Source organism: Notothenia coriiceps, unplaced genomic scaffold (assembly GCF_000735185.1).
Source record: "Notothenia coriiceps isolate Sejong01 unplaced genomic scaffold, NC01 NC01_scaffold00037250, whole genome shotgun sequence".
Lineage (NCBI taxonomy): Eukaryota > Metazoa > Chordata > Actinopteri > Perciformes > Nototheniidae > Notothenia > Notothenia coriiceps.
Genome location: NW_011369951.1, coordinates 2,763,883 through 2,779,667, shown reverse-complemented (window position 1 = coordinate 2,779,667; position 15,785 = coordinate 2,763,883). Strand labels below are relative to the sequence as shown.

The window sequence follows — 15,785 nt, the reverse complement described above, 5'->3', positions numbered from 1 at the left end:
AGGACATCCAGCGGATGGGCGCACGGCGCGGCCCTGGATCCTGTAGTAGTCCCTCTGTAGAGGTTCTGCTCATGCCAAAGTCAGCGATCTTTTATGGTGTAGTTCTTCCCCACCAGGCGTTCGGGTCGCCAGATCACGGTGCACAAAGTTGAGAGAGGAAGGTACTTCATACCAGCGCATCTGCACAGCCATTGGCGATGAGTTACGTTAGCTGCAGAGCAACACAAAACAGAAGACAGTTGGAAAAATGGCTGTAAATACAGTTAGTGTTCAATGTTGGGGAGTAGCATGTATTTCACTTTAAATGTAAACTTATTTTGCAACTGTAAGCTTAACATTTGGCTACATTCATATGCAGGTAATTATAATATGTTTTTGCTATGTTAGTGTTGGTATCCACTGGAAATAAATGTTGGGGCTTTAAAAGAAAAAGAAATGACGTATCACTATTATTTTAACATTGCTTCTAAACTTATAACTGTTAATACTGCATAAAAAGGTCTAAACGTTTTAGTTTGTTAATAGTGTACAGATATTGTAAGATATTTCCCATATTAAAAAAAGGAGTTTGCATAAAACAACCAGGACTATTTAGACCAGTGCAAGTTGGCAGGGGTGAAAAGTTAGGACCGATTCTCAGGGCGCCGTGACTGACAGGGGCCAAACTATTTTAGAACTTAAGAAGTAACCTTTTACATCTTCATCACCCAATAACCAGTGGCGAGCCATGATTTTTATACGCTAGGCCTCGATACCCCCCCGCCCTCCCTTTCCCTCGAAAAAAAAGAAAGAAAAATAGTTATTACGTCACAGCGTATACTTCAGCGGAATATCAAAACAACGGCCCGGGTGCAAAACGCATCAATGACAGCCTGTCATTAATGCGTTTTGCACCTAAACCCTAAACCCTAACCCTGCTAACAAGTTAGTGTATGAGCCCACCTGACCATACTCTCCCCCTCCTCTTCCTCCGGCTCTGCCTTGTCTCCACCAGCGGCCTCCTTCAGTCGCAGCATGCAGAGGAACTGGTTCAGGTCTCCGTTCTCCATGTACTCTGTGATCATACACAACGGGTCGGTGTCCACACACACCGCCAGCAGACGCACAATGTTGGCATCCCTGAGGCGGGACATGATCCGGATCTCCTTCAGGAAGTCGTTCCTGCAGCACAGCGGGGCAAACTATTGTCATTTACTGCTTCATTGACTAGGTTGTCACAATAACATTATTTTAAACCTGATAAGACACTAGTACAAAATGCAATACTTTAAATTTATTTCGACACAGGGGAGAACGGGGAAAAAGGCACACTAAAATGTTTTTTTTCTATTTTATTTTAAAAGAAAGTTATTGAACACATACCACACATCTAACTGTGTTTGTGGTAATTAACATTCGTTATTAATATTCTTAAATATGTTCCTTACCTTTAAGACCTACACATCCTTATATATATTTATCTATCTCTTTAAGAACTATAGTTGACACACACAAACATTTTTGTAATGTTTCTTTCATGGCAAATGTAAATGTAATTTTGTATTCATAAGGAAATATTGTTACAAGACCCAAATAAATCTCCAAATATAAATATTCCAGGTTACTGGACAAATAATGTTGTTTACTAAGTTCATCCTAAAGTTGAAACACTCACTGTAGATCTGTTTGTTTTGATATGTTCGGTACTTTCAATACTATCGAAGGTAGAAGTAATGTGAATCGTAACAGTGACCTTTGACTGAAAAATAACAACCAGCTGGAGACGAAAGTGCTGAGCCCCTTTGTATATTTTTTATTTAACCAAAAAAGATGAACCTTTTACCTTGCATTCTTGTTGGCATCTTCCCGCAGTGTTTTCACAGCGACCAGCAGAGGGGACTCGTTGGTTCCCTCTATGGACAAATCCTCATCCAGAAAGTCCTGCATGCCCTCGGCCTCACACAAGTGCACCTGTTTTAAAAAGCACTTTGTTAGTCCATCACCCACTTGGCACCACTCAGAACCATGAGTTTAATACCACTTAGCGTTGGCCATTTGTCAGCATGTACTCTATTTTCATGCTTTTACCACACTATCACTCAATCTTTAAAATGAGAGCTTTAAAGATGCATCATCATAACTTCAGGAAGAATATTCTTTATATATTTAAACGTCCAAATCAATGTCAACAAACATTAAAGCAACAACATTACTTCTCCAAACTGGCCCTCTCCCAGTTTCTCCTTGAAGGTGAGCTTGTGTCGGGGGAACTCTCTCATGGAGGAATCGGTTCCAGAGAAGAGATTCATGTTGACGGCCGTGATGGAGTAGCAGTCTGCAGACTCCTGGAGGCTGATGATGTCCGCCTCCGCATAGTGGGGGGCTCCGTCCAACCCGCTGGATGCAAGGGCTCTGGGGGAGATGCTGGGTCCTGATGAGGTGCACACACAAACACACACACTACAGCACACATATATGTCATCTTTAAATGGTATAGGTAATTAGCAAACATCTTTAAGACTATTATATCAAAATGTGGTTGCTCTAGACTATTTTAGTAGTAGTAGTAACGGAGAAACGCAAAAAGTGTTGCAACCAGCCCTGATTTGACTAAATGTTTTCCTTCGAAATATCTATTTTGGATAATATGTTATCATTAAATGGTATGGGTAATAAGTATATAAACATTTGTTTGGTCTAGACTAAATAGTCTCTGAGAGAAAGTAAAAAAGTGATGCAACTGTCCCAGGGTTGTGGTCAGTTGCAACATCTCACTTTCTTTTCTTTCAAATGTATATTATGGACGATATGTCATCTGAAGATGTTATTGGTTATTTGCCGACATATGTATGTTTGATATATGAAAAAAAGAAAGCAAAAAGTGTTGCAACCAACCCTGATGTGTGTTGCAACTGTCCCAGATTTGGGGTCACTTGCAACATCTGCCTTTTTCTTCTTTTCAAATATCAATTGTGAATGATACAGTACAGTAACTATATGTAAATAATTGAATATATAAACATTTGGTTGGTCTAGACATATTAGAATCTGAGTAATGGAGAAAAATGCTAAAAGTGTTGACACCATCCGTGTTGTGTATTGCAACTGTCCCAGGGTTGGGGTCAGTTGCCAGATCTGACTTCTTCCTGTTCAAATATATTGTACGATATATGAAATAATCTTTAAATGGTATGGCTAACTACAAGAGATATGTACGTTTAATATATAAAACAATGATTCAGTTAGATCGAATATTTTCTGAGTAACAGAGAGAAATGCAAAAGGTGTTGCAATCCTCCCCAGTCTTCCCCTATCTACGCATTGTGCTCGATCTTACCGAGATATTCCGTGGACTGAGCGAACTCTGGGAGTTTCCGGATGAGGCGGGAAGGCTCCTGGTAGTCGGAGCAGAGGGGGAAGATGCTCTCGTAGGTGGAGTTGGAGGTGGAGCCGCTATCGCTGGTCAGAGAGGAGTGGAGGGAGGAGAAAGCCTGCGTCTGCACCGCCAGGCGAGCGGTGAGTTCATGGTCCAGCAGGCGACGGGAGGCCTGTGGAGAGAAAGTGGAGGTTTGTTGTAATGGGAAATCGGTATTGGATGTCCGACTTGTTCAAAAAAGAGGACATTCTTGGAGATAAGCATTTATTGTAACTCAAAGTGTTCCTAACCTTTTAAAGCATCATAATCAAGGACTTTTTAAGGACAACATTGCATTGCTAACGTTTTCTTTCTCTCTTGTTTTCTGCTGCTGAACCCATGTCTTTCAACTTCGGTTAATAATGCCCACATGTGACTTCTTGAGGCAGGAGCGAAGACATAATGCAGACAGAAGAACCTAGTCTATTTACTAATATCAAGTACATTTGACAATAGTATAAAATAAATCCTTTTTCCAGCAATTTAAATCACTTTGAATGACCCAGGTTTATTTGTATGTATTTTCCCAAATTGTAATAACAATATTTTAAGGATTTAAACTATGTGTGCAAGAACCAAAGCTAGTGAGGTAGACAATAACAACAATTCAACCTGCAAATAAAGAAATATATATATACAGTATATAGACATTGTTGATATATTGTTGTGGAATTTGTGTCGAATCCATAATTTAAAGTATGGGATGACAGAGTGTGATGCATAAATACAGAAATATCTTATGCTTTTGTCTCCACATCACCACCTAAGACTCTACAAAAGGTTACTTAATGCCAATACACCATAGGGTGCTGATGGCACTGTCCGCCTGCTTGAAATCGACTTCCATGTGACTGCAGTCAATTCCAGCTCATAAAGCTGTCTTATAAAAACAATACAAATACAACCTAGACCTCTTATTGATCTGTTTGGTCTCAAACGAATGGAATGAATAAATAAAATACTCCTCACCTTCTCAAGCATCTTTTGCCAGACCTGCCTCCACAGGATGATGACGATGATAGCCAATAAGATTGCTATAATAGCTACCAGGCAGCCAATCAGGATCCTGGTGTTGCTGTCGTCCACTTTATGAAACGGATCCTCTCCTAACAGCCAGAGGAGGTTGAGTTATTTCATCTTATTAAGAGTACATCCAACAAAAATTACATTATCATTGCATAATCTGCTTTATGTTTCGTTGAAGATACAGAAAGAGAAGTGACATCTATTTCCGTCAGATGTCTTCTTGCCTCTCTTAAAAAAGAATTACTTAGTATGGGAAGACTTTAATTTGATCTGGGAGCCTTCTATGGATTTGATGGAAAATAAGGATATGTCTGAAGCATTGAACAGCGAGGAAAAATAACCTTTACATTTATTATTATTATTATTATAATTGTTATTATTATTGTATTTACTATGTATTTTCTTTTACATTTATTTAATTCAATATTAGTAGTACCTTACCATTACGAGTATATCTTCTTTTTTATAAAATGTTTTGTCAATCAGTGTACTTTGTATTCAATCCTTTATTTTAGCGCTGTTGTTACATTTGTTTTCTGTTGTTTTATTATTTGTCTTTTAATGTGAAAAAATAATAATGACAATGGCAAAAAAAGACAATTTCAGATACTATCAGCAGGGGGCACTGTTGGACCAGAGAACATTTTAGTTCAACTTGGAAACTAACCCACACTTTTAGACTGAAATAAATCACTTTATTTCACCAATCCCAGCTTGACTTTATTCTACATTTATAGTTTTTTTAAATTATATTTGTAGGTGACTGAAGATTATACTGGACCTGTGTTTTGTTTACCACTACATCACTTCCTAGCATCCGCATATCAAACCAGCCTCCACTCCCTCCTGCCAACATTTCTCTCCCCTGCCTGAAAGTCACTTCACCAAAATTACAACTTTTACTTAAAGGAAAACAAATCCTAAAGGGTTTAGTTTCTGACCTGGCAATAGGTTTGTGGGGTGTCCATGTTTTCGAGGAGTCAGAGATGTGTTGTACACGGCAGAGCCTGAGACAGAAAGAAAGAGAAGGGGAAGTAAGGTTAGACAAGAGGAATGGTGCAGTAAACATGCTGCCAGGTAAAAGCACAACATGTCATATTGGGCCACTCGGGGTCTCTCAATCCAAACAATAACAAATTATGAGGCTTTGTTGTGTCCAATGCTGTCATGGAGGTCAGCTTCAGTTTAGGATTTCTTCATTGTTTTCCATTTAGGAGGTTTTTACCATAAGCCGAATTACCCCCAGAGATCTCCTGCTTTCAAAAACAAACAGACCGACTCATTAAAACGGGGGGAAATAATGAAAAAAGCAGTTGCAGATAAAAATCAGTGTTTCTCCAATCCTGCTCTGCATATAAAGGATGTCCCATGGGCTGCGGCAAGCCAAGCTGTCGCTAATGTTTGTTCAGCTTTTTGTCTAATAAGATATAGTAAGATATAGATGTGCATGAGATTTTCATCAAGAGCTGAATTATCCCCAGAGGTCTCTTCCTCTCCAAAACAAACAGATTTGCTGATTAAAAAATGGCAAAAGTAATACAAACAGCAGTTTCAAATACAAATGTTTGTTTCTCCGATGCTGCTCTGCCTATAAGGGATGTCCCAGCCGCGAACAAGATTACCACTAATGTTTGTCCAGCTTTTCCTCTGAAAGTGTAAGATGTACAGTACATGTGCAGGAGATTTTAACCAAGAGCCGAATAAACCCCAGAGGTCTCCTTCCGTCTAAAACAAACAGACTAAGTTTGTGTTAAGTTAAAAACAACCAAAATGTGTAGATTCTATCGAAAAATGTACTTAAAACGGGTTAAAAGTTGACAGCGCTGACACAACAGACCAGTATATTGAGTTTTAATACAATTGGAAGCCTTTGGAATAAGCTTACATTACAACAACACATTTACCAAAAGTCTAGCCATTTTCAAGACATTTGAATGTGTAAATATTAGATATTACTGATATTATACTCAGAGAGGACTTCCTATCTCACCTGACTGGAAGGCCACCTCACTCAACAGCATCCACCCGTCGCTGAAGTGGAAACGGCATTTGATGGCGCTGGCTGTGCGGTCGCCAAGGGGAACGGTGATGAAACGGGCGCCTTGGCTTATGCGGTCCAACTCGGGCCTGAAGGTCACCGGGTCAGGCTCCCAGTCCGGTCCCGAGCGGAAGTAGCAGGTGGCTTGACGGAACATCCTCACCCCTCGGCTGAACATGTTATTACAGTGGACCTGGGGGGGTGGAGGCGGGATATGTAGTTCAAACCAAGCAAGATCAGAGTACTAAGAGATGTATCCTGCAAATATTATGATGATAAAACTTACAAGGGAATTAGCTATGTTTTGCTATACCAATTGTTAAGTTATGAGGTTATGACATAATTTGATTAGTACAACATTCAAACCTTAGACTTTATACATAGGACATATTTTCATATTCAACAAGACTTGAAGACTTTAAAGCGCTTTTGTAATTTTTTTTATTTCATTAACCTGTAGCTACTTTTCTGATACTGCATGTTCATGTGCAATGCCAACTATAATATGTAAAAGGTTGAAGTTATTAGACCTAGACGACAGTATGAAGCCATGCTGCAGTGATGAGCTTGTGTTTCTGTATTTTCAGCTAAGCTATATGTAGCGGCCAAAATCATATAGAAATAAAACAGATAATTAACTTAAAATAATACAGCTGCTGAGGCACTAGTTAGCGGATCTTACGCAGGGCAATGATCCAGGTCCAGACAAGATTCTCCATTTGTGCAATTTATTTCAATAACAAAAGTACAACGAACAGGTTTCCTATATCCCTTTTCCTTAAGCCTTTCCTATGGCTTTCCTTTTGCTGGCTTGAAACACCCTGTGGCTTGGAAAACCCTGTGGCTCGAAACACCCTGGTAAAAAACCGTTTGCGTAGGCAAACGATTTTTTACTGTCCAAAATCATATAGAAATAAAACAGATAATTAACTTAAAATAATACAGCCACTGAGGCACTAGTTAGCGGCTGTATTATTTTAAGTTAATTATCTGTTTTATTTCTATATGATTTTGGCCGCTACACTATATTAGTGACACAGATGTATATTTGAATGTGTAAGTGTAATAAATTAGCGGTAATGCAGATCGGACATTATTCACCAACTTGACGAAACATGCGCAGATCTGCTGAAAGCTTTCTTACCTAGTAATATATTATGGAGTCTTGGATAACATTGTTAAAATAAGCAGATAAAAGTGTCCAGTGATAGTTGGTAACTCTATGTTCCCCAAACGTCAACAATCGCTCCGGTCCCAGCTTTGAGCACCATGTTTTAGTGTCCCGTTTCTGTTGTGTTTTGAGCTTCTTGCAGTGTATTTATGTGTTGCTTGTTGAATGTTTTCCAAATGCTATGCATGTGTTGTCAAGTTTCTTAATTTGTATGTGTTTTAGCACATTTGTTATCGTTTCTGGTGCTGCAGCGTGTTTCCCCTAATGGACGTGTTTTGGGCCGTTGTAGCGCGTTTGCACTTGCCGGCCACCTTACTGTACCTATCCCTTTACTTACTTTTTACATGCCCCATTGCCTTTGCACATTATGATCCATTGTGTGGTTGTTGCTCAAGGGGTAATGGGTGTCTACCAATCAGATGGTTGGATCCCCAGCCCCATAATCTACATGATGAACTGTCCTTGGGTATAATTCGATTTCCATATAGGTAATGTCAAGTGGGATTCATCATTCAGCAGCTGGGTAAGAGAAGATTGTTGAAATCCACCTGGATCCATCTTCTTTTTTAATGTATACACATTATCTATTCTAACATTTGGGCTGTCTATGTTGTAAATGTATTATCTTTTTAAATCTCACTGAGATCCACTTCCCTTTTTTTCCAGTTAATTGTGTTTTTTTAGGAGCTTTTTCTTGTACACTGCATGGGTCTTATAGGGTGTAGTATGGTGTTGTAAAGCCCTTGAAAAATGTTTGTGATATTGGGTCATATTTAATTAAATTGTATTGATTGATTTGTCCTTAAAATGGTGGAGTAATATCAGAGGAATGTATCAGAATATTTCTGCATATAGCCAATGAAATCTGATCTCTACCACAGCACATACCCATGATAAATAGTCCAATTAAACTGAAAATATAATTTTCATACTGCAGGGCTATTTTACATGATTTTATACATTTTATGTCTCAATAAAATCTACAGCAGCTACAGGAGATGGGTGCTTTCCCGGCACAGAATGTTAGTGGCTCAGCATTTTTTAAGTTATTCCACTTTTTCACTATGAAACCGTTTACTGTCCCCTACAACGACTCCTCCTCACCTTCATGGAAGTGAAGTTTCGGACGCGGTCGAACTCAAAGATCATCTCCACGTAACCTTTGGGGAGGCTCTTGTTGTTCCAGCCCAAGTAGTCATACCCAGGCCACATGCCGTATATGTGGCTGTGCAGAAAATCATCCAGTCCCCAGGTGCCATCTGTCAGCTGGCCCAGGCCCTTTGTCAGTCTGCCAGAGGGAGAGGGAGAGAATATGAAGAGTGAAAACACAAGGATTGAGAATTCTATTCATTGAGGAGTCCAGAGATCCTTTAATTCATGAATCAGAAATCCTTTTGTCCGTCCCACTACAGGACATTTACAGTGTTACAGCAAAGGGCAAAATACAATTATTAGAGTAAAACTAACATTTTTTATATAAATAACACAAAATTGTGTTGATAAAACAAATTAAAATAACTACAAATCCAATAAGTAAAAGTGCAAAAAGAGCAAGTGTGCCATCCATGCTCACAAATAAATTAAAGATAGCAGCTATTTACACTGTTGTCTCATGTAGTTCAAAAAGTACTTTAAACAAAGGAAAAAAAACACTTGGCATTGAATAGTAATGGCTATACCAGGCTGCTACTCGAGCAGCACCAGAAGTACTCGGATATTTAATGATTACCGGTATCAGAATGTGGTTTTTGCTTATAAACGTTTTTTTATCTCTTCTGGACAACTTCTTTCCTTCTATTGATGTGTCCTGCTTCTTTGTTTTATTGTGCGAATAAATAAAACCTTAAAAATCAAAAACCTCTATATCAGATGATAAAATGATGTGGATGACCAAAATAAGGCCGACCTTTCAGCTGATGCTCCGTCATACACAGAGTCATTGAAGTAGACATCCAGGCCTCTGTAGATCATTTGGTGTCCCTCTGGAATGGTGTAAGACATCAGGCCATCTACAGGGGGTAGGTTAGAGGTCAGATATTAATTCACTGAATGCTTATAGTGGTGCAGTGATGACATATTTCTGAAGGCCGACACAGAGGTTAGCATAGGCTCCCTCGACAAAAAACGATGGAATCTTTGCATTGGAATATTGCAGAAAACAAGGTAAAACGTGTAAGATATTTACATGTTTTCTTCTGCAAGTTAATCTTTACATATTAACCCCACTTTAAGAATTTTAAAGCATCAGAAGTTAAAAGCTAACTTAGCTAAGCTAACGGGCGGCTAACGCGCGGCGTGATGACGTTCAGTTGTCTCATTTAGCCACTTGTTTGCAACCAATGTTGCCAAGCTTTTGACATTCACCAGTGGGGTATTAGCTGATGTATTTTATGTTGTAGAAGAAAACGTTAAAAAGTCTTAAGGTTGTGTTTATCATAGATCCTTTTTGAGGAATCTAACCAAATACACGTTAAAAGAAATCTTGAGGGAAGAAGAAGTGGTCAACTGATTTTTGGGTTTTAGGACTCATTCCTGCACCACTCTAAAGGATATAATCCATTGGATTGTGGATTTGTCAGATCATTCAGATTAAAATGAATACAATTATTTTGAAAAATATTTATTTTTGAATGAATCCTTTATTTAGGCCTAACGTGATTCTTGTATCCTCCAATTGTTAAAAATATGTAGCTTACACACAGAAAAAAGGGTTTAAACATGTGAGGGGACCAACATTTGCATCATAGCCTACGTACATCTATAACCCAGCAGTTACCCTTTAATTTTAAATATTAATAGCAGTGGAGTTTGCCCTGATAAGATAGCTATGTTTTTGTCATTCGAAAACAAGGCTTGAAAGAAAATAAATTATTTGTGCATGGCCAGATTTGTTTGCTTTCCAAGCCAACGCTGTACACTGATTTTCAGCAATAAAATAGCAAATGACAAAAAAAATACAAATAAATATTGAAAGACATTTCATTAAAAGGCACATACAGTAGCATTTGCTTAAAGACAGCTTCTCGCCATATCTGCTGAGACCTCTATTCAGTTTCCTGCACCTTGTTACGTGCATTAGGAACAATAGCCTCCTTTTATTATACAGTAGGGCTTAATTATGTTTAACGGCTCTAGACATGTATGTTGATTTGCTGTTTTAATAGTAGAGGTTGCTGACCCTTGGCCTAGGTGATGTTTTCACACTGTGTATAATGGACATGATGACTAACCCAGCCATTGGCAGCCGTAAAGCTCCACTCTCATGCACACTATCATGGAGTGGTCAGTCACAGGCATGAAGCGGACGTAACGCGCTATGATGGGCGGCTCCAGGTCCTTCAGAACCACGTCGTACGCATTCCTGTTCCCCTCGATGACCTATAGATGCAGATTGCACAAATATGAGGGACTGAGAGAACACATTCAGCATATAAAGTACTCTATTTTCCTATTGTTTGTGAAACCTTAACAAATCAGTAAAGAAATGTGTTTCCTTTATCTCATGCCAGCGCTTTGGCTATTTCCTCTGTCTCTTAATTTCTTCATATTCCCATGAACTCTGCTACTTTCTGCTACAATAAAGACGTTATCTGCTTTTCATCTCTCACCAGTGACAAAGGGAGTATTCAGATCAGATCCTTTGTTTTCTATATATATACAGTATATAGTACTCAATTACATGTTAAATCACCTCATGGAAAAGGCTAATTGACTAAAGTACTAATAGAAAAATGTACTTAAAAGTGTTTTTCAGAAACATCGCACCTCTTTTACTCTCATTTATTCATTTAATTTAATTTTGTTAAAGCTGATTGAGCTGGGGCAAATTTTTAACTATTTGATATATTGTTGGGTAAATTAATCTATCTGGTTAAAATATATAAAAATGAACAACATGTTATAACTTTATCTATTAAAAGTCAAATTTAGGACAGATTCTGCAGTTGACCTTGATTAAAATGACTAGCCTATAATATAAGTAAGTTTACAACCCAACACAATATGTAACATATTTAAAGTTGTTTTGACTTTTTTTGTGGAGAAATGCTACATATACCTTTAACTCAAGCAAATGCTAATTTCACTATTGCCTAAACTTCAATAACTGGCATTTAGATAAATATCTTTGTCAAGGTTGAATTAAGACACAAGATGAGTCCATGATTATTTATACAATGTTACAGATTCATATTAGCTATCTATTTAAAATGTCACATATAATACTGTCATAAACAATGCCAGCAGAGTCTCTCAGGCCCTCCTAATGTGCTGAATCAAATTATATAAGCGTGTCTTGAATGAGAAACACTGACAGACAGTGATATCTGCACATGCTCACCTGCCTCCCCTTCCTATCATGCCAGCCAACCCAGTTGCTGCCGTCGCGGCTGTACTTGATTCTGTATCTCTGGGCGAACTCATTACCCATGCCGTCGGCGTGGCGACCTTGGGTGCCCACCAGCGTGATGAAGTGCAGCGAACGCAGGTCCACCTGGAGGTACTCTGTGAGGCCGTCCGGCTCTGACATGATGTCAGGACACCAGGCCCCGTCCCCGTCTCCGTTATCTAAATCAACTCTAAAGAGGGGTGGGAAATAAGACAGTGACAGAAGGGCAAACGAAGATAAAACAGAGAAAGTTATGTTGCAGGAGGAAGAAGGAAATGATTAAATGTATCTGCTATGCATAGCATGATCTTTTTTTGCTGCAGGACAACAGCAGGTTGTGTAAACACTATAATTATTCAAAATGGTGCCAGTTAATTAAATCTTCACATGAGGCAGAGCTACATTTGACCTTAGAAACAGCTGTTGACCCAACAATCCTACCTTAAGGTTCGTTTAATGACTGTTTGTAAGCTAAATCAATCTGCTGTAAACAAAAGAAGATATGATTAAAAGCTCTTGAATAGCTTCTTAATGGACCTCGAGTTGAGATTGCATAAGAGATTTGCTTAAAGGATCTTAAAACTTAAAAGATTGTACAAATATTATAGGTAAAGTACATAAGATAGCTAACTAGCTAATTAGCTAGTTAGCTATCTTATGTATTTGATAATTGTTTAAATAATTGTTGTTATATGAGTTTTTGTTTAAGTTATTATTTTTATGAAAGTACACATTTAATTGCACATCATTTATTCAACCTTATTGTATTTGATTGTTATTTATCAATATTGTTTTGATTTCACAGTGCTTTACAACCATTAATACTATTATATCCTTTATTGTAATTCATAACATTTCTTTTTAATCTATTGTCTCGTTTGAAGTATCCTTTGGCTTCTCAGTCATCTGTGAGAGCTCTTGAAACAGCACTCACCTGTATGAAAGGAGCCATACAAATAAAATGTAATGATTAACAAAATATTGCCCACAGAAAAGGAAATTCAGTTTTAAGAATAGAACGTGCCTGCCGAATCTGGCAGCAGTGGACTCCGACCAATGGCTGGACGCAGAGATGTCCTCGTCCTGAATCTGCCCACCGGTCATACCGAGGGGATATCGACACATTTCTGCAAACACAAAAAGCATAGCTGATACACACTCCCCCCACAAAATCAATATATGTTTGTGGGTGTGAGACCTGTAACATCATAATAAAAAAAAAAGAGAAATTAATTCTGTGTATTTTCAGGAAAGTGTAAATTGGACACCCCCCTCCTCCACTTTCTGCAGCCCTGTAAGGCCTCTCAAGCCAAACAGAGGCATCACTGTGTATGTGCCAGTCTAAGCAGAATGAGACGGGAGTGGTCTCTGAGCTCATTTTTCATCCTTTTTCATAATCTTTACCACGCCGTGTGAGAGATATTTTGGGGTTTAAAAGCATTTGCATCTGCTGGGCATTAGCATTTACACATTAAAAGTAATTTTGGCATGAACTGATGCTACATTACAGGGTTAAGATGATTTAGGGACTGTAGCGTACATCTGCTTATTGCATCTACCAGAGTGTGACTGTTTATTCTTTCCATCTCTACCTGCTTATTAACACTCGGCTGTGTTTTAGTCATCTTCCTGCACCGAACGTCTGACTTTAGAGGAGAGTGGGAGAACAAATAAGCCTTTTACTGTAAACATATTCAAAGTGGGAAAGTCCAATGAGTGCATGTGTGTGCGTTTGAGAAAGAGAGTAAAGGTGTGTGTGTGTGTGTGTGTGTGTGTGTGTGTGTGTGTGTCACCTACAATTTCTCTTACTTTCTTTTTCCATGAATGCCCCCTGCTTGTGAAAGGTCTGCCTGTTCTGACCATATTTGCTGTCTGACCATTAGGTAAACCACACCCGCCCACCCGCACGCACGCACGCACACACACACACACACACACACACACACACACACACACACACACACACACACACACACACACACACACAGAAATATGAGGAGGATCTTTGAGCGATATATATTTTAAAACTGATAGCTTCAAACCGACATTACAAATTTAAGGCAAATAAACTCAAAATGTCCTTTTTAGCAAACTTTAACCCCTATAACATGGATGTAGAGTAAACATTTCTACTATACCTGGGTTGACCTGGCATTGCACAGCGGCAGCCAGCAGGATAAAGACGACATGATGAGCGATCAGTTCAACCTTCATGACCTTCATTTCGTCTCAGGAGCTGCACACCTGAAAGTTGTATAAAACTATAAACATCAATAAAATTCAACATAAGAAAATATTTAGGTTTTGGTATATCACGTCCTTAGAATCGCAGCAGAAAATCCTGTGCTATGATTATGAATACCTTTGAGTGGTTCAGTGATGACGTTTTTTCGTACGCTGACCTGGAAGTTAGCATTGCAAGAGCTACCTCAATCTTTAAATCATTTGATTTGGAGTATTTCAGAGAATAAGATTTTAGGCAGACAAATGTTTTATTCGGCAGGATTATCTCCACAAAATATTACCACTTTTATTTAGGATTGGGAAGTAACTAAGTAGATTTACTCAAGTAATGTACTTAAGTTGAGTATTTTGTTCACAGTAGCATGTTGTAAACAGTAGCTTGTTATGCTACTGTGTATTTTTACTCCAGTACATATATTTAATACCTTAAGTTACTTTACAGACTGGATTAGTAATGTGAAATATAACTCTTAAATCAGACTTGGAGTAAATTCACAAGCTACCCTGCACAAATTCTTTCAAACTAGCTGCTCCTTTACCAGCTTTGAGAACACTTTAATGATCAATCATTATAAAACATATCATATCTATTATTCTGAAATGGACCAATCTGCACAATGACTACTTTTACTGTCGCTACTTTAACTATATTTTGATGATAATACTTTTGTACTTGGAACATTATGATTGCAGGACTTTTACCTGTAACAGAGTTTTCCTACACTCTGGTACTTCTACTTTTACTTAAGTACAAGAGCACTTTTCTCACCTCTGCTTTTATAGAAGTTGAAGCCAAAATCGAATTGCAAGAATTTAAAGCTAACCCTAGGCTATAAACACCTACATCAAGGCTGCATGACTTAACGTCACCANTCTGTGTGTGTGTGTGTGTGTGTGTGTGTGTGTGTGTGTGTGTGTGTGTGTGTGTGTGTGTGTGTGTGTGTGTGTGATTCCATTCACATGGGGGGATGGGCACATCTAGTGTGTGTGTGTGTGTGCAGGGCCAGCCCTAGACATTCTGGTGCCCTAGGCGAGATTATGATTTGGTGCCCCCCCCCTCCAAGGAATAGACAATAAAATATATAAAGAATAAATCAAAAATCTCTACAAAAGACCAATACACTACAACAGGGTTCCCCAATTATATTTACCAAAGGGCCAATTTTTTTCAAGCATGACAAGCTAAGGGCCAAAATGTTATGTGTCACTAAAAGTTGTTTTACACTATGTGCAGATGTTACCTCTATTATAATTGTTGTAGTAGTGGCAGTAGTAATTAAACAAACCCTGTGTTGAGAGTAAAGGAAAAATGCATCCTTGAANCCTTGATAGAGCATATGTGTGGGCTGGACCTGTATTTTACAGGAAAGGAGTGAGCAGAGAGTAGAGTAGTTGTCGATTCTTGTTCTGTTTTCTGTGAATATCTGCCTCACCCGCTCAGACTTTGAGTTGCGCGCGCTACTAAAGAGATGTGTTACCATGGAAACCAAACAATGGTGTAGCTGTATTAAAGTCCCATTGGAAA

General features: G+C 38.6%; 3 protein-coding genes across 4 annotated transcripts in view; 2 read left to right on the top strand and 1 right to left on the bottom strand.

Annotated features, from left to right (window-relative positions):
- exorh (extra-ocular rhodopsin) overlaps positions 1-15,785 on the top strand; it is a 64,788-nt gene that overhangs the window by 26,856 nt on the left and 22,147 nt on the right. The window lies entirely within an intron of this gene.
- The window catches only part of LOC104966657 (uncharacterized), a 50,511-nt gene that overhangs the window by 21,038 nt on the left and 13,688 nt on the right, over positions 1-15,785 (top strand). The gene's annotated exons all lie outside the window — the stretch shown is intronic.
- Positions 177-14,263, bottom strand: LOC104966656 (discoidin domain-containing receptor 2-like). Of its 2 annotated transcripts, XM_010795868.1 has the most exons (14): positions 14,155-14,263; positions 13,041-13,143; positions 11,969-12,206; positions 10,860-11,007; positions 9,536-9,638; positions 8,734-8,917; positions 6,411-6,651; positions 5,362-5,427; positions 4,364-4,500; positions 3,317-3,527; positions 2,193-2,410; positions 1,823-1,950; positions 943-1,161; positions 177-211 (listed from the first exon to the last, which is right to left on the bottom strand). In XM_010795868.1, the coding sequence occupies exons 1-14, from the start codon at positions 14,237-14,239 to the stop codon at positions 208-210; spliced, it is 2,085 nt and encodes a 694-aa protein (XP_010794170.1). In that variant the 5' UTR covers positions 14,240-14,263; the 3' UTR covers positions 177-207. The 2 variants fall into 2 exon arrangements, with proteins under 2 accessions (XP_010794170.1, XP_010794171.1); XM_010795869.1 differs by lacking the exons at positions 177-211; positions 943-1,161; positions 1,823-1,950 and having other exon boundaries at positions 2,203-2,439.

What these genes read in the sequence shown, in the direction of transcription:
- LOC104966656 (XM_010795868.1), bottom strand. Translation starts at nt 14,239, where the DNA reads ATGAAGGTCATGAAGGTTGAACTGATCGCTCATCATGTCGTCTTTATC. An exon ending in ATGATAGGAAGGGGAGGCAG is followed by an intron (nt 11,008 to 11,968) that starts GTGAGCATGTGC and finishes CTGCATCTATAG; the next exon opens with GTCATCGAGGGGAACAGGAA. An exon ending in GACGGAGCATCAGCTGAAAG is followed by an intron (nt 8,918 to 9,535) that starts GTCGGCCTTATT and finishes TCCCTCTGGCAG; the next exon opens with ACTGACAAAGGGCCTGGGCC.